The sequence below is a fragment of the Gekko japonicus genome, unplaced genomic scaffold (genome assembly GCF_001447785.1).
Source record: "Gekko japonicus isolate JY-2015 unplaced genomic scaffold, Gekko_japonicus_V1.1 scaffold1349, whole genome shotgun sequence".
Classification (NCBI taxonomy): Eukaryota; Metazoa; Chordata; class Lepidosauria; order Squamata; family Gekkonidae; genus Gekko; species Gekko japonicus.
In genome coordinates, this window is record NW_015174314.1 from 11,353 (window position 1) to 30,032 (window position 18,680).

Genomic DNA, 18,680 nt, shown 5'->3' on the forward strand with positions numbered 1-18,680 from the left:
TGCCTGCCTCTGCACAGTGACCCTGGGATTCCTTGATGGTCTGCCATCCTGTCACTTATGCTGCCATTGTGGCTCGGGGGGGGGGGGGGGGTTGGTTTTGTTAAGGGACAGTGCCAAGGAATGTATCCACAGCTGTAGAATTCCACACCAGCTCCTGTCTTTACCACATTCTTTGGTCAAAAGCTTCAAGGTTAGAGACGTGAATATCTACTAGGCAAAGTGCCACGAGATTACCCAAATTGCATTCATTAAATTTCATTGTGGTAGAGCAGCTTGCCAAGTTACAGCACGTTGTCTCAGCTCCTGTGCTCAGACTCGCTCCCTTTTACACCCTTTCTGGCTTCTGTGAACAGAAACTGCACGTTCCAAATAACCTTTCAGCAAACTTCTGCTAAATTTATCAGCATTCCTTATTCGGGTTGCAAAACTACTTGCAATCCGGCATATAGATAACAGACAGTCTAGTCCTATTAATTGCACTGGGATTTAACAGCCTGAACTATTGGCTGTGATAGCAGCAGCGCTGCCCTAAAGTCCAGAGACATATTCTCTTTCATGCACCAGCCGTGGTAAGATCACCACAGAGTTTCTAGCAATTGCCGGAGTTCCCCATGTCACCTCCTGACAGCTCTAGGAATTCTCAAGAACTCTATAGTCACAACTTCTGGTAAGTACCCAAGGCCTCATTTTTCTTTTTCATTTTTCTCCCCAGAATGGTCTCCCACACACCTTTGGCCCCAATTTCCAACCACTAATAAGAACTTAAGAGAAGTCATGTTGGATTGGGCTATTGGCCCATCCAGTCCGACACTCTGTGTCACACAGTGGCAATAAAACCCAGGTGCTATCAGGAGATCCACCAGCGGGGCCAGAACTCCAGAAGCCCTCCCACTGTTGCCCCCCAAGCACCAAGAATACAGAGCATCACTTGCCCCAGACAGAGTGTTCCATCTATACCTTGTGGCTAATAGCCACTCATGGACCTCTGCTCTTAAGAACATAAGAGAAATCAGGCCAGTGGCCCAGCCAGTCCAACACGCTGTGTCACACAGTGGCCAAAACCCAGGTGCCATCAGGAGGTCCATCAAGTGGGGCCAGAACTCCAGAAGCCCTCCCACTGTTGCCCCCCCCCCAAGCACCAAGAGTACAGAGCATCTCTGCCCCAGTCAGAGTGTTCCAAAATCAGCTGATTAGGAGCAATTGGCTGGGGGTGTCCTGCTATAAGCGGGCAAATGGGAACCTTAGTCATGACCCAGCTCGAGAACTGCAGGCGGAGCTGATGTTTCAGAGGTTAGGCTACCATCGAGACTTGCCTGGTTCGGTTCTTCACCTGCCAGCCGTCTCGACATTTCACAAACCAGAGCTCTTTGCCAGGAGAGATGTTGGTCAACTGGGGGTCCTCTGCACAAAAAGTGAGTCTGGAAAGCAAGCCAAAAGAAATTGGACCTAAGAGGCTGCAAAAAGGATTCCGGAGGGGAAGTGCAGTAGCCATTTTACAAGGCGCGTGTCTTGTAACAACAGGCAGTGGTTAAATTGTTAATTGCCAGAGAAAGAGGGCCATTTGCTCACCCACTGAACTAAAAAAGCCGGCAGCATGCCAAGACCATTCATTCAACATCTATCTCAGACATTAGGCAAACAGAACCTCCATTTACAAAGGCAGCATACCACAAATCCCAGATTCGCCTTCGTGCTCTGCTTGCCAGCTTCCCAGAGACATCTGTTAGCAAAAGGACGCAGAACTAGAAAGATCTTGGTCCAGTTCGGCGAGGCGTATTATTTATTTATACCCTGCTTTCCTCTGGGGACCCAAAGTGGCTTACAACACTGTTCTCCCCGCCTCCATTTCATTCTCACAGCAACAACCCTGTGAGGTAGGTTAGGCCGAGAGTGGCTGGCCTTAAGTCATAGAATCATAGAGCTGGAAGGGATCTCCAGGGTCATCTAGTCCAACCCCCTGCACAAGGCAGGAAGTTCACAAGCGCCACACAGACACAACCCCCAGTGGCCCTCCCTCGATGCCCAGAAGATGGCCAAAAACCATCCAGGATCTTCAGCCAAACTGTCCTGGAGAAAAATTGCTTCTGACCCCAAAGTGGTGATCAGCATTTCTCTGGGCGTGTAAGAAAGGGCCACGAGAACTGAGCACTGAGGCAACCTTTCCTGCCCTCCCTCTCACAATCCGTCTAAATTCACCAAATCAGCACTGCTGTCAAATGGCCATCTAGCCTCTGCTTCAAAACCTCCAAAGAAGGAGAGCCCACCACCTCCCGAGGAAGCCTGTTCCACTGAGGAACCACTCTGTCAGGAAGTTCTTCCTAATGTTTAGCCGAAAACTCTTCTGATTTCAACCTATTGGTTCTGGTCTGACCTCCTGAGGCGACAGAAAACAAGAAGTCACTCAAAAAGCTTGGAACAGCGTTTACTATTGGTGTGGAGGGGGAGGTATTTGTGAATTTCCTGCCTTATGCAGGGGGTTGGACTAGATGACCTGGGAGGTCCCTTCCAACTCTATGATTCTATAAGCTTCCATGGCCAGGTGGGGAAGTGAACTTTGGGTCTCCCAGATACTTGGCCACATCATCTTACATTTGATATTAAAAAGCCCAGTAGCACTTTTAAGAATAACAAACATTATTGTAGAATAAGCTTTTGAGAAACACAGCTCTCTTCGTCAGATGGGCTTTTTACTATTTTGCAGCAACAGACTAACACGGCTAACTCCTTTGGATCTATTACATTTGATACTGAGAGCCAGGGAGAAGAAGAGGAGGAGGAGGAGGAGATTGGATTTATACCCTGCCCTTCACTCGGAGTCTCAGAGCGGCTTACAAACTCCTTTCCCTTCCCCTCCCCACAACAGACACCCTGTGAGATAGGTGGGGCTGAGAGAGCTCTGACAGAAACTGCTCTTTTTCAAGAACAACTCTGACAGAACTATGGCTTGCCTGAGGTCATCCAGCCAGGTGCAAGTGGAGGAGAGGGGGAATCAAACCCGGTTCTCCCAGATTAGAGTCCGGGTTTGATTCTCCCAGATTAGAGTCCGCGCACTTAACCACGACACCAAACTGGCTTTCAAACTGTAGCCGTCAGAGTGTCAGATTAGGACATTCCTAGAGCGTCACTGTCATTGCGCTGTTGCTTCTGGGGACTGACACCTGGAAGTGATGTCACAGTATTGCACGCTGTCATGACCAACTCCCAATTTTGCTCCTGCGGCTACACTAAGTGAGGGAGGGGGGCTGGAATGTGGGTCGGGACGCTGCCACCTGAACGGGCGACCTGCCAACCCTAATTACAGCAGAGGAACTGCATGGCTGGACACAGGCCGTGTTCTGGCCCCACCCCAATGGGTCCGTCTCCCAACACCATCGCCTCCGTGCTTACTTCTTCTGAGTTTCTCCAGACTTCACACGGATACGCCGGATCTGAAGCTCCTTTTGGGAATTGTCAGGCTGAACCCAGTAGCTCCTGAGCTCCTTCCACAGGCCGTACCACGTCTGAGTGGACCCTGCCCACATGAGCTTGAGCTTCAGGATGTCTCCCACGTCTTCTTCGGTGTACACCAGGAAGGTGTTGGTGAAGTTCAGTCCTATCTGCCCGTATCTGAAAGGAGAAGCCCAAGAAGTCATGTTAAGGACACATAGCAGCCCAAGGGTGAACCTACTCATCTTTGTCTGATGTCGCTTGTCTCTAGAGGCCATCGGTCCCTGGATCCAGATTGCAAACTGCTCTGAAAACGTTGATAGCTTCCTCTGTAAAGTGCAAAGGCAAAGGAACGCCAGCATTGTCCTAGGGGGGCATTCTCTGTTCAGCCAAGCACGCACGTTAGAACCCTACATAAGAACATAAGAGAAGCCATGCTGGATCAGGCCAATGGACCATCCAATCCAACACTCTGTCTCACACAGTGGCCAGAAATACCAGGTGCCATCAGGAGGTCCACCAGTGGGGCCAGAACTTCAGAAACTCTCCCATTCTTGTCCCCCAAACACCAAGAATACAGAGCATCACATGCCCCAGACAGAGTGTTCCATCTATACCTTGTGGCTAATAGCCACTCATGGACCTCTGCTCTTAAGAACATAAGAGAAGCCATGCTGGATCAGGCCAATGGACCATCCAATCCAACACTCTGTCTCACACAGTGGCCAGAAATACCAGGTGCCATCAGGAGGTCCACCAGTGGGGCCAGAACTTCAGAAACCCTGCCAACTGTTGTCCCCCAAACACCAAGAATACAGAGCCTCACTTGCCCCAGACAGAGTGTTCCATCTATACCTTGTGGCTAATAGCCACTCATGGACCTCTGCTCTTAAGAACATAACAGAAGTTAAATAAGTTGGTTTAAAAATATTTTCTACTAATAGTATTGTATTTTCGTATTAGGCATAATTCCTTTTTCTTATTCATGTTCGTAATACGACTGTATCTTATGACTTTCTTGTTATTGTAATTTTATATGTTGTTGTTCTAAAAATTCAATAAAATTTATATTAAAAAAAGAGAACATAACAGAAGCCGTGTTGGATCAGGCCAGTGGCCCATCCAGTCCAACACTGTGTCACACAGTGCCCAAAAGCCAGGTTCCATCAGGAGCACCAAGAATACAGAGCATCACTGCCCCAGACAGAGTGTTCCCTCTATACCTTGTGGCTAACAGGCACTCCTGGATCTCTGCTCTTAAGAACATTAGAGAAACCATGTTGGATCAGACCAATGGCCCATCCACGCCAACACTCTGAGTCACATAGTGGCCAAAACCCAGGTGCCATCAGGAGGTCCACCAGCGGGGCCAGAACTCCAGAAGTAGTCATGGGGTTTTGATACTCAAGGGCGTCACAGAGACCCCACATGCAATATCTGCTGTGTTTTGGAAGGACCTGCTACCGGGTCATGGAGAGGGCCAAACCAGACGCGACGGTGTCCCCATGTCTGCCACAGCAATGCTGCCACCATTTTAAAGCCTGATGAGCTACTTTAAAAATGCTGTGAGGGCCTGATCCTGACTGAGCCCGCACCATGGTACGAGGAGACACTCTTGTCCTCCCCCCCAGCATGGTTGCCAATTTCCAGGTGGTAGCTGGAGGTTTTCTGTTATTACAACTGATCGCCAGGCAACAGATCAGATCACCTGGAGAAAATGGCCAGTTTGGAAGGTGGACTCTATGACATCCTATCCCACTGAGATCCCTCCTCTCCCCAAACCCCGCCTTCCTCAGGCTCCACCCCCAAAAATCTCCCAGTATTTTCCAGCCCAGAGCTGGCAACCTTTTCCCCTCAGGTCCTTTGCGAGTGCTGAAACAGCTTCACTTGCAGCTGTTTAGGCCCTTGAAAATGTGCAGGAGGGAAACAGGAGTGCCTCATTCGACCACACCGTGGGCCCAGTCTCGTGGCATTTTTAAGTCATCCATCTCAGGTTTTAAAATGGCAGTTGGCTCCCCTGAAGGTAGGGGTCCCCAACCTTTTTGAGCCTGCGAGCACCTTTGGGATTTTGAGAGTCCCAAAGTTGTTGAGTACCACCCCAAAATGGCTACCACATGAGGTAGAACCAAACCCCAAATGGCTGCCTCAGGAGGCAGACCCAAACAGAATACCTCCCTCCTCACATCTTCTGGGATGAAGGAAATACTGAGGAACAAAGGGAACCACACATTGACTAAGGAAGCCTTCCTCATCTTCTAATGGAAAACCCTTTCATTTGAATGAGGGTAGCCAATAACAAGCCACAGAATGATAGTTGGAAGGTACCTCCAGGGTCATCTAGTCCAACCCCCTGCTCCCTGGAGGTAGGGTCTATCTCAGGGGTCCCCCAACCTTTTTGAGCCTGCGAGCATCTTTGGGATTTTGAGAGTCCCAAAGGTTGTTGAGTACCACCCCAAAATGGCTGCCACATGAGGTAGAACCAAACCCCAAATGGCTGCCTCAGGAGGCAGACCCAAACAGAATACCTCCCTCCTCACATCTTCTGGGATGAAGGAAATACTGAGGAACAAAGGGAACCACACATTGACTAAGGAAGCCTTCCTCATCTTCTAATGGAAAACCCTTTCATTTGAATGAGGGTAGCCAATAACAAGCCACAGAATGATAGTTGGAAGGTACCTCCAGGGTCATCTAGTCCAACCCCCTGCACAATGCAGGAGGTTCACAAATAACTCCCGAATCAAACTGTTTTTTCCATGAGCTATGACACCCAGAAGATGACAAAAACCCACCAGGGTGCCTGGCCAAACTGGCCTGGAGAAAAATCACTTCCTGACCCCAAAGTGGCGATCGGCATTTCCCTGGGCGTGTAAGAAAGGGCCACGAGAACTAAGCACTGAGGCAACCCATCCTGCCCTCCCTTCTCACGATCTGCCTCAGTTCACAGAATCTGCATTGCTGTCAAATGGCCCTCTAGCCCCTGCTGGAAAACCCCCAAAGGAGAGCCCACTACCTCCCCAGGAAGCCTGTTCTACTGAAGAACCATTCTAACTGCCCGGAAGTTCTTCCTAACGTTTAGCCGAAAACTCTTTTGAAAAGCTTGGCGGGTGCCAAGGGAAACACTTGTAGGCACGATGGTGCCAACGGGCACCATGTTAGGAAACCCTGGTCTAACTCAACTTTCTAGCTTTAAGCCATTCCCAAGAGATGGTCACTCGTCTGCACCCTAAAGACACCAGTGGATGGAGACTCTTCAATGACCCCAAAGATAACTTTATGCTCCAGTCCCTCCAATTCATAGTGGGGAAGCTGGCACCTAACTTTACCCCAAAGCTTCCTGTGAAGCTGGGCTGTTCTCTGTACAACTGAAGCCCAGATAGAACACCCTAAGCTTCATGACGGTGAACTGATGTGAAGGAGAGAAGCCTGAAGGAATTGCTTTGGAACAACAGATTTAGAAGCCACGAAACAAAGACAAGGGGTGTCGATAGGCCACTCACATTTCCAGAGGCAGGGGCTGGGAGTCACTGTTGGTGCCGTGCAGCGTCACAGAGAAGGCGGGCTCGGTGTCTTTCAAGTTCTTGTAGCTGAAGACGTGTATTTTCATTTGGTAGTGATAAACTGCGGGGACACAAGGGCGGACACTTAGCACGGAGCTGCGATGGACCCGCAGCTGAGTTTCAAGCGGCGGCCAGTGCTCCTTCCGCTAGCTGATTGCCTTGCAAGTTCCCCAGTTTTGCACTGCAGGCTGGGATGCTGACACCTGAGCCTTTCTTTGCTCAGATTGTAAGGTGGAAAGCAGAACAAATTCAGAAGTAGCCAGGCAGGCCAGTAGCGCTCTAGGGAAAAGCACGGTTTTCTAGGGACAATCAGGGAGGTGGCACAGTTGTGATGGAAAAGACCGGTCCAGAGGGGTTGCCGTGTGAGTCAACTGTAGCAAAACAGAACACAAGCCCAGCAGCTCCTCCAAGACTAACAACATTTCGTACAGCGAGAGCTTTCGTGAGTCAGAGCTCGCTTCCTCAGATGCAATGCAAAGAAAGAAAATCATTTGCCTTATTGGTATGCAGGAAAATTACAGACGAGGAGCAGGGGAAAGGGAGGCGTTGGCCCAAGAGGGGCCTGGTGTCACCAGTCAGGTGTGGCTCTCGCAGCTGGATCGGAGAACCTGAACCCAGCTGGAGGCCAAATGAGCCATAACGTGAAACACCTGCTTTTAATGAAAAGCAGCTGTGGGAAGGTTGTAGGTATGATTGAAGGAACGAGGGAGAAGGGGCTGCTTAACCTTCTCCTCCAGCCATTATTCCATTCAAGATAGCCCCCGCCCCAGTGGGTCAAGCCGCCCTCTTGTTGTGCCTCCATTCCCACTCACCCTGTCCCATAGCTGCTGTTAATTAAAAACACCCCCCAAGAGACTATGTAACACAGGGGTTGCCAGCAGTGTTCCCTCTAAGCTGAGTTAATGTGAGCTAGCTCACAGTTTTTCAGCCTCCAGCTCACACATCTTTGTCTCAGCTCAGGAAGGATGGCTCCAGAGCAGTGTTCCCTCTAAGCTGAGTTAATGTGAGCTAGCTCACAGTTTTTCAGCCTCCAGCTCACACATCTTTGTCTCAGCTCAGGAAGGATGGCTCCAGAGCAGTGTTCCCTCTAAGCTGAGTTAATGTGAGCTAGCTCACAGTTTTTCAGCCTCCAGCTCACACATCTTTGTCTCAGCTCAGGAAGGAGGACTCCAGAGCAAACTAATTTATGCAGTAGCCAAATTGTTTGCTCACAACTTTAATGCCAGTAGCTCACAAAGTAGAATTTTTGCTCACAAGACTCCACAGCTTAGCGGGAACACTGGTTGCCAGGTCTCCACCCAAGACCCCAGCTCCCGTTTCCCACTGCCACTCCCGTTTCCCACTGTCAGGCCAACGGTGTGATGTCACTTATGAGGAAACCCCGGAAACGAGTCCATTCCTTTCTAGGAATAGCTGCAAACTCTATGGTTTTACCATGGAGTTTCCGGGGATTCCTAGAAAAGCGTGGTGTCACTTCCAGGTTTTCCCCAGAAGTGAGGTCACGCCATCACCCGCCTCCCCCCTATATCCCTGCGCCCACCCTCCGGTCTAATGTAACATCTAGTTTGACTTTCAGATGAACGTGACTGACTGCCGGAGTTGCCAAATTCCAGGCGGGTCCTGGAGATCTCCTGCTATTACAACTGATCTCCAGACAACAGAGATCAGTCCCGCTGGAGATAATGGTTGCTTTGGAGAGTGAACTCTCTGCCACTGCACCATGCGGAGGTCTCTCCTCTCCACAAACCCTGTCCTCTCCAGGTTCCACCCCCCCCCCAAATCTCCAGGTATTTCGCCAACCCAAAGTTGGCAACCCTACGGACTGCCCGTTTCCCACTGCCTAGGATCTAAGGGGTGACACACTTTCAGCTTGTGGGACTGCCTGTTGTCTGTCCCCTTCCCTCCCCCTACCTATCATTTGTCCTCTTCCTAAACAATGGGAGAGGGAGAGAGAAAGAGAGAGAGCCAACCAGGGTGCATCAGTGACGCACCACAAGCAGTCTTCCAGCTGTGGTACTCCCCGTATTTCAGACGTTAAAGGCGGCATCCTCCGCAAAATAAATAAAATTATCTAGCGACCAATGCTCCCTCCAAGCTGTGCAGTCCTGTGAGCAAAAATTCTACTTTGTGAGCTCCTGGCATTAAAAGTTGTGCGTGAGCAATTTGGCTACCGCATAAATTAGTTTGCTCTGGAGCAGTGTTCCCTCTAAGCTGAGTTAGTGTGAGCTAGCTCACAGTTTTTTAGCCTCCAGCTCACAGATTTTTGTCTTTGCTCAGGAAGGATGGCTCCAGAGCAAACTAATTTATGCAGCAGACAAATGGCACGCTCACAACTTTAATGCTATTGGCTCACAAAGTAGAGTTTTTGCTCACAAGACTCAATAGCTTGGAGGGAACATTGCTCTGGAGCCATCCTCCCTGAGTCGAGGCAAAAATCTGTGAGCTGGAGGCTTAAAAAACTGTGAGCTAGCTCGCATTAACTCAGCTTAGAGGGAACACTGCTAGGGACCAGGGGGGAAGACGGAGGGGGGAGCCCACCTCTGAAAGGCATGTCGGCCCGCGTTTTCAAATACATCTTGCTGTTCCTCTTGTTGCGCATCTTCTTGGCGTTGTAGCCGATGCCGGTGCAGCGATTCTTCCGGCAGCTCAAGCAGATCCCTTTCTTGAAGCGGCTGGAGTCAGTGCACTGGAAGGCGAAGCTTTGCTTATCCTGGTTGACCAGCGAGTCAACAAAGAGGAACACGGAGCGCTCGTGTTCGCACTGGACTGCGTCCCCGAAATCTACAGTGGTGGTGGTGGGAGGGAAAAAAACAGGCACCCATTTATGAGTCTGCAAAAACCAGACGGCAAAGGATGAGCTGGTTAGGCAGTGTTATCTTTTTTTTTAAGAAATTTATTTTCCAGATTTTCACCTTTACATTATGTACATAGAATATAATAGATAAAAGATACATTTATACATCTCCAAAAAGTCTTTCCATTTTCCGACTGTGCGACTGAACCACAACAACGACAAAAAACCAGACGGTCACTATCCTTCACCACAGCAAAAAAGGAAGAGGCTCCCCCCTCCCCCACAATGTGGTCAGATTTACAGGTTCTCTGTAGTTCCACACGAGCCAAGATTGGCAAAGGAACCAGAGTCAGGCCTGTGGCCAGAAATGTTTACATGAGGACACAGAAAGGGATCGTAAATTGAAACGGGACAGTAAACCCTAAATACAGGAATGGTCAAATGTGTTACAAAGATTTCATGCATAAGTTTATTTCGAGTACAGTTGTTAGGTAAAAGTAAAGGTTTCCCTTGCTCGAAAGCCAGTCGAATCTGACTCTAGGGGGTGGTGCTCATCTCCCTTTCCAAGCCGAAGAGCCAGCACTGTCCGAAGACGTCTCCATGGTCATGCGGCTGGCATGACTAAACGCCAAGGCACATGGAACGCTGTTACCTTCCCACTGAAGTGCCATCTATTTATCTACTTGCAATTTCTTGCTTTCGAACTGCTAGGTTGGCAGGAGCTGGGGCCAGAGACAGGCGCTCACTCTGTCACGCGGCACTCAGGTCTCAAACTGCCGAGCTACTGAACTTTTGGTCTGCAACTCAGTGTCTTAACCTCTGAGCCACCACGGCCCCTGTAAAGTTGTTACATAGGATTAAAAGGGTGCCAATCATCCAAGGGCAGCAACTCGAAAGAGTACTGGTTTGCGTTTCGAGGGGGGGTATGTTTTGATCCTTCCATGAGTAAAAATGGTAACTTTCCACATAGAAATGACTTGAACATTCAGGAAAGTAGCGTAGAATACCCCAGGGGGAGGAACCTTTGACCCAAAGTGTGGGATAGTGGATAGAGTGGCAAGCTAGGACCCCACCACTACCACTGAAGCTCACAGGGTGACCTCGGGACACTCACAATCTCTCAGCCTGGCCTACTCCACAGGGTTGTTGTGAGAGAACAGAGGAGGGGAGAACAACGTTCTAAGCCAGAATGACTCCCAACTCGGGACAAAAGCAGGATATAAATAAATAAATGCAAACACATGCATGTGCAAGTTTTCTAGAGAGAAGCAGCCCTGTACATTAGTGGCAGACAGAAATCCTGTATATTGTCAGCTGGGCTGGAGAAGAACGGAACATCGCCTCACCAACCCATTTGCTTAACTTGAATGCTTAAAGTTCTACGTTTCCACCTATTGGACCCAACTTATCCACAACAAGTTTTTATCTATCTATATAAAACACTTATTAGGTGCCTTCTACCTTGCAGGAACGCAAGGCAGCTTACAATGGAAACAGAACTGAATAAAATAAATAAAACCCCCATTCATTTAAAAGCAAGGGTTCCAAGTTGGGAAATATTTCACCGCTGGAGGTTTCCACCTATTGGCTCCAACTTATCCATGGTAGGTTTTTATTTATCTATCTAAAACACTTATTAGGTGCCTTCTACCTTGCAGGAACGCAAGGCAGCTTACAATGGAAGCAGAACAGAATAAAATAAATAAAACCCCCACTAATTTAAAAGCAATACTTTAAAAGCAAGGGTCCCAAGCTGGGAAATATTTCACCGCTGGAGGTTTCCACCTATTGGCCCCAACTTATCCACGACAAGTTTTTAATTTATATATCTAAAACAATTATTAGGTGCCTTCTACCTTGCAAGAATGCAAGGCAGCTTACAATGGAAACAGGAGAGAATACATAAAACACCCACTAATTTAAAAGCAATACTTTAAAAACAAGGGTAGGCACAAGAACCGAACCTAATCAAATGCTGTCCTGAATAAAATCGTCTTCAACTGCCTCCTAAAGATCGGAAGGGAGGGGGCCGGGCACACCTCCCCTGGGAAGCCTGTTCCGTTCCATTACTGTGGGGCTGCCACGAAAAAGGCCTTCACTCGTGTACCCAGCAGATGAGCTTCCTCGGTCGATGGGAAGGCCAAGAGGGCCTCTCCCTGTGATCGTGCTGGGCAGGAATGTACAGGAGAAGACTGTCCTTCAGATTCTCCGGCCCCAAGCCATAGAGGGCTTTAAAAGTAAAAAACAACCCATCGGATTGGGCTCGGGAGCAGATAGGTAGCCCGTGTATTTGCTATAATATTGGGGTTAGATGCAATGCTCCCTCTAAGCTGTGGAGTCTTGGGAGCAAAAAATCTACTTTGTGAGCTACTGGCATTAAAGTTGGGAGCGAGCCATTTGGCTGCTGCATAGTTTGCCCTGGAGCCGTCCTTCCTGGGCTGAGACAAAAATGTGCGAGCCGGAGGCTAAAAAACTCTAAACCAGCTCATACTAACTCGGCTTAGAGGGAACACTGGTTGGATGCTCCCAATAGCTGGCCCTGACCAGCAGTGGAGTTATCACAAGCTATCCAATATGGCGGAGTCTGTGAACTGCGGCTTCAGAAACTCCACCTTTAAGAAAGTCCTGGAGCCGTCCTTCCTGGGCTGAGACAAAAATGTGCGAGCCGGAGGCTAAAAAACTCTAAACCAGCTCATACTAACTCGGCTTAGAGGGAACACTGGTTGGATGCTCCCAATAGCTGGCCCTGACCAGCAGTAATCACAAGTTATCCAATATGGCTGAGTCCGTGAACTGCAGCTTCAGAAACTCCACCTTTAAGAAAGCAGAAGAACTTACTCCCGTAGGCGAGTGACCCCAAGACGTCGGTCAAGGTGCACCCTGGCTGGACATCTCCTCCATTGGGGTAGACATCAATGTGACCTATGGGCATCTGGATCCCGATGCTGACACCCAGGGCTTCTCTCGTGTACGTGTGCAAGACGTCCACAAAGTCCGCATCATCAGGAGAGAGGCGCTTGTCGGGCTCGACTCCTTCAAACATCGGGCCGGCTGGGTCCATTCCTGAAGCATCAGTGAGTCATGGTTAGTACTTAAGAACAAAAGAACATCAGAAGAACCCTGCTGGATCAGAACAGTGGTCCATCTAGTCCAGCATCCTGTCTCACACAGTGGCCAGCCAGCTCCTCTGGAGGGCCAACGACAGGGCAGAGAGGCCGAGGCCTTCATAAGAACATCAGAAGAGCCCTGCTGGGTCAGACCAGTGGTCTATCTAGTCCGGCATCCTGTCTCACACAGTGGCCAGCCAGCTCCTCTGGAGGGCCAAGAACAGGGTAGAGAGGCTGAGGCCTTCGTAAGAACATCAGAAGAGCCTTGGTGGATCTGACCAGTGGTCTATCTAGTCCGGCATCCTGTCTCACACAGTGGCCAACCAGTTCCTCTGGAGGGCCAATGACAGGGCAGAGAGGCCGAGAACATCAGAAAAGCCCTGCTGGGTCAGACCAATGATCAATCTAGTCCGGCATCCTGTCTCACACAGTGGCCAACCAGTTCCTCTGAATGGCCAACAGGGCAGAAAGGCCGAGGCCTCATAAGAACTTAAGAAGACCCCTGCTGGATCAGACCAGTGGTCCATCTAGCCCAGCATCCTGTCTCACACAGTGGCCAACCAGTTCCTCTGGAGGGCCAACAACAGGACAGAGAGGCCGAGGCCTCCGTAAGAACATCAGAAGAGCCCTGCTGGGTCAGACCAGTGGTCCACCTAGTCTGGCATCCTGTCTCACACAATGGCCAACCAGTTCCTCTGGATGGCCAACAACAGGGCATAGAGGCTGAGGCTTCCCCCGATGCTGCCTCTTGGCACTGGGAATCAGAGGTTGACTGCCTCTGAACATGGAGGTTCCCCTTTGTCACCAGGGCTAGCAGCCGCTAATCGACCTATCATCCATGAATCTGACTAATTCCCTTTTAAAGCTGTCTATGCTTCTGGCCATCACTATGTCTTCTGTCAGCGAATTCCCCATTTTAATCACTTCCTGTGTAAAGTAGTATTTCCTTTTGTCCGTCCTGAACCTACTGCCCATCAGCTTCACTGGATGCCCTCAAAGTCTAGTATGTGGGGAGAAGGAGGGAAAAGTTCTGTTTGTCAACTGCCAGGCTCCTCATGCCAGAGAGGCAGCTCAAGTATCGGTTGTGTCACTGGGGACAAGAGAAGGTTTAAGGCTGGGAAGGTCTTTTGCTGGCACCCTTACCTGTAATCCTGCCTATGGTCCCACGAACATAGTTCCCGGCAAAGCCAGCCACGTGCGCGCCAAGACTGTAGCCGAGCAAGTGGACGTTCTGCAGCTGGAAATGCTCTTTCTCCTGCAAGGGCAAAGTGAACTGGATCAGCCAGGCGTTTGTGGGTGGGAAGAAGAAGAAGAGGAAGAAGAAGAAGAGGAAGAGGAAGAAGAGGAGGAGGAGGAGGAGGAGGAGGAGATTGGATTTATACCCCGCCCTTCACTTGGAGTCTCAGAGCGGCTTACACACTCCTTTCCCTTCCCCTCCCCCAACAGACACCCTGTGAGGTGGGTGGGGCTGAGAGAGCTCTGACAGAAACTGCTCTTTTTCAAGGACAGCTGTGCCAGAGCTTGTGACTGACCCAAGGTCACATCAGCAGGTGCTAGTGGAGGAGTGGGGAATCAAACCCGGTTCTCCCAGATTAGAGTCCGCACACTTATCCACTACACCAAACTGGGGGAATTCATACCTGTCGTTACATGACAGAAGACTTTGCAAGAATTTCTGCCAGAGAAAGAAGCATGCACACTGTATGTCCAGCCAAGCAAGACAGGTTCAGATATCTACTACAAAGAACCGTAGGATCATAAAGTTGGAAGGTGCCATAGAGACCATCTAGTCCACCCCCCTGCTCAATGCAGGATCAGCCTAGAGCATCCCTGACAAGTCTTTGTCCAGCCGCTGCTTGAACACTGCCAGGGAGGGGGAGCTCACCACCTCCCTAGGCAGCTGATTCCACTGTGGCACAACTCTGACTGTCAAAATGTTTTTCCTAATATCCAGCCAGTACCTTCCTGCCCTTAATTTAAACCCATGATTGCGAGTCCTCTCCTCTGCTGCCAACAGGAACAGCCCCCTGCCTACCCTCCTCTAAGTGACAGACCTTCAAATACTTCAAGAGAGCAATCGTGTCCTCCCTCCACCTTCTCTTCTCCAGACTGAACATCCCCAAGTCCCTCAGCCTTTCCTCATAGGGCTTGGTCTCCAGGCCCCCAATCATCCTCGTCACTCTCCTCTGCATCCACTCCATTCTGTCTACATCCTTTTAGAAGTGAGACCTCCAGAACTCCACACAATACTCCAGGTGCGGCCTGACCAATGCAGTGTACAGCGGGACTGTAACATCTTGTGATTTGGATGTTATGCCTCTGTTGATATCACCCACATGCCTGTTTCACAAAGCAACAGAAGCGAAGTTTGATGCCTCTGGCCTGGTCTATGATGCTTTCCTCCAGCACTCTCCAAAATTAAAGTTTCTCCCAAGCATCATTTGGCCACGGCTTCTAAGTATGGGGAATGGGTGGGCACAGAGAAGCAAACAATCACCCATCAGTTTATATAAGAGGATGCTGAGGGAACAGGCAACTCTATAAGGAGTTATTCTTTGTAAGTGATGGCAATGGTAAGCAATGACAAAGGCTGGAAGGATTTACAGAATATAGAAAGTGCTCTCAGCATTTCTGCTCCCCAATGGCACAGCAGCAGATTTGAGCTACACAGCAAATGAAAGCTAAACATGAGCAACATCATCACTGCCCCCCTTGCAACCCGCCAGCATCACCCATTAATTTATATAAGGGAACACTGACAGAACAGGCAACTCTGCAGTTGGTCATTATTGGCAAGTGATGGCAATGGTAAGTTATGGCACAGGCTGGAAAGGTTTACTGGATACAGAAAGTGCTCCCTGCTTTTCAGCCCTCCCAATGGCACAGCAGCAGGTTTGAATGGCATGGCAAGTGAGGGCTAAACACAAGCCAACGCCATCACTGCCCCTGCAGATCCACACGATGGTACACAGCCCGGCTTGCAACCCACCAGCATCACCCATCCATTTATAAAAGGGAACATTGACAGAACAGGCAACTCTGCAGTTGGTCATTATTGGCAAGTGATGGCAATGGTAAGTAATGGCACAGGCTGGAAAGATTTACTGGATACAGAAAGTGCTCCCTGCTTTTCAGCCCTCCCGATGGCACAGCAGCAGGTTTGAATGGCATGGCAAGTGAGGGCCAAACACAAGCCAACGCCATCACTGCCCCTGCAGATCCACACGACGGTACACAGCCTGGCTTGCAACCCGGCAGCGTGGCAGCTCTGTGTTTCTAAAGCTTCTGTCTGATGCCAGCTCCCGCTGCTGCAGCCTTGCATGACTTTTAACTGCTTGGGGCTCAGAGCTTTTTTCTCTTGTGAGCTTTACCTGTAGCCACAGTCCAGCAGCGTCGCCAACTCCTTTCCCACCACCCGGCTGTAATTGACGGCGTGGGTGTAGAGCTGATGGGCGAAATCGAGCCAGTCGACTAACACCACGTTGGCATCCTTCTCCCGTTCCCGGAGAGCCTGCACCAGTCTGCCTTGCCACATTTCAAACATGCCACTCATCTGGAAAAAAGAAGCTGTTTAAAGTTCTGGAATAACCTGAATATCATATTAAAGGTGATGAAGGTATTCTGTATGCCACTAGTAATTAAATAATTAGTAAGAATATAATTTAGATTTAGATAAACAATTAAGACAACATTAAGGATTTTACAGCGATTCAGTTTTAGCATAGAAGTCTGTTTAGTTGTTAAAGATGTGATTTCTTTTATTGTTAATAGATTATCGCTAACTTTAGGAAAGTTCTTATTCTTTAATGTCTGCTTCTATATTTGAAATATGTAATATATTAGGTAATATATCTGATTTTACTTGTTGTATGTAACAACTTATACTATTTGACAAACCTGATGAATTTATATATTTCCCCCCAACCCCTTTTTCCTTCTATGTCCCACCTTTTTTCTGAGAAAATAATAATAAAAATTAAAAATGACCTGGAAAAAAAGCTGGTTTTACTTCCTTCCTTACTGGCAGAAGGCCGCTGTATGCATAACCCGGCCATCCAGAAACTTGAACGTTACTGCACTTGAAGGTCGTGTTTAAGCATTTCTCACCAGACCTGCACAGTCCGGTCTATGTTCTTCCTGTCTATGCTTGTAGCTGCCGCCACTTCCTGTGGCAGTGAATTTCATGTGTTAATTACTTCTTCACCCAAAAAGTAGTTAATGCATGGAATTCACTGCTGCAAGAAGTGGTGGTGGCTACAAGCACAGACAACTTCAAGAGGGGACTGGATAAACATATGGAGCAGAGGTCCATCAGTGGCTATTAGCCACAAGGTCTTGATAGAACACTCTTGTCTAGGGGCAGTGATGCTCTGTCTTCTTGGTGCTTGGGGGGCCACAGTGGGAGGACTTCTGGAGTTCTGGCCCCTCTGGTGGGCCTCCTAGTTGCACCGGGATTTTGGCCACTGTATGATACAGAGTGTTTGACTGGATGAGCCACTGGCCTGATCCAGCTTGGCTTCTCTTATGTCCACCATAAGAAATCCCATTCCACATGCTCCAGACATCCCTATTTTCTACTGGATCCCACATGAATTACAGGCCCTAGTTTTCCAGAGAGGTGGCCTTGTTTGTTGTCCAGCGGCATCTTGAAAGACTGACAATGTCGGCTGTCACAGAATGCATAGCACTGGACAGGGCCCCCAGATTAGAGTCCACGCACTTAAACACGACACCAAACTGGCTCTCAGAATTTTAAAAAATTCCATACAAACAGTAAAAGAAGTAAGGAAAGCTACGCTTTGCTGTGTGGGTTTTCCATTTGGAAGAAGTTCTTCTTTTAACATAGGGGAACATTCCAAAATGGGACCCTCCCCCTATAGTTTGACGTGGCACAGTCCATCCCACCAGCAAAACGGTGAGGCGCATGCATGCCCCTTTAATCAGTTTGGTGTAGTGGTTAAGTGCGCGGACTCTAATCTGGGAGAACCAGGTTTGATTCCCCACTCCTCCACTTGCACCTGCTGGATGACCTTGAGCAAGCCATAGTTCTGGCACAGCTGTTCTTGAAAAAGAGCAGTTTCTGTCAGAGCTCTCTCAGCCCCACCTGCCTCACAGGGTCTCTGTGGTGGGGAGGGGAAGGGAAAGGCGTTTGTAAGCCGCTCTGAGACTCCCTTGGGTAGTGAAGGGTGGAGTATAAATCCAATCTCCTCCTCCTCCTCCTCCTCTCTTAATCGAGCCGTTCCTCTTAAGCTAAGAACGACCCATAGCTACATCACAACCCAGAGCTACATCCAATCTCAGCCTACTTACCGTCCACCCATGGATGATGAAAAAGCTTTTAGCGGACAGGTTGAACTTGCAGATGTCCAGCCTCTGCTCGTCACCGATGGTCAGGCGGCAACCACTGTCAGGGTCCGCCGAGGAGCGAACGTAGAAGTTCACCTGCATCCTCCGAACGTTCGTTGGCTTTCTGTCTGGCTTCGGCAGCCGAGAAGCGCTATCACCTGAGATAAGAGCGTTTGCCGTTAAACGTTGCCCAGAGAAATACGGAGGAGGCCAAAAAGCAAAAAAAAGCAACGTGGAAGATTTATGGAGATCCCAAGGCACGATCTAATAGCCTTAATGGCTAGGCAGCCGCTACCCCGAGAGCCTGCCAAAGCCTCTCTTCTACTTGGAATGGGCTCCCTCGCTTCCTCCACGGAGACAGATTTCGTCACAAGCCTTCCTGTTTTATTCTTAGCCTGCACTTTGTACAACGTTTTCCAGAATGCTGTTTGTTTGTTGAGGCACCCC

The 18,680-nt window shown here is 49.3% G+C and overlaps 1 protein-coding gene across 1 annotated transcript in view; it reads right to left on the bottom strand.

The window, feature by feature from the left end:
* LIPG (lipase, endothelial) overlaps window positions 1–18,680 on the bottom strand; it is a 32,255-nt gene that overhangs the window by 2,733 nt on the left and 10,842 nt on the right. The window contains exons 2-10 of the mRNA XM_015424159.1: window positions 18,198–18,391; window positions 16,269–16,440; window positions 15,117–15,124; window positions 14,031–14,142; window positions 12,619–12,843; window positions 9,525–9,767; window positions 6,927–7,047; window positions 3,388–3,606; window positions 1,314–1,418 (exon numbers count right to left, since the gene is read on the bottom strand). Of these exons, the coding sequence (XP_015279645.1) occupies window positions 1,314–1,418; window positions 3,388–3,606; window positions 6,927–7,047; window positions 9,525–9,767; window positions 12,619–12,843; window positions 14,031–14,142; window positions 15,117–15,124; window positions 16,269–16,440; window positions 18,198–18,391 (1,399 nt within the window). The remainder of the gene's footprint in view (window positions 1–1,313; window positions 1,419–3,387; window positions 3,607–6,926; window positions 7,048–9,524; window positions 9,768–12,618; window positions 12,844–14,030; window positions 14,143–15,116; window positions 15,125–16,268; window positions 16,441–18,197; window positions 18,392–18,680) is intronic.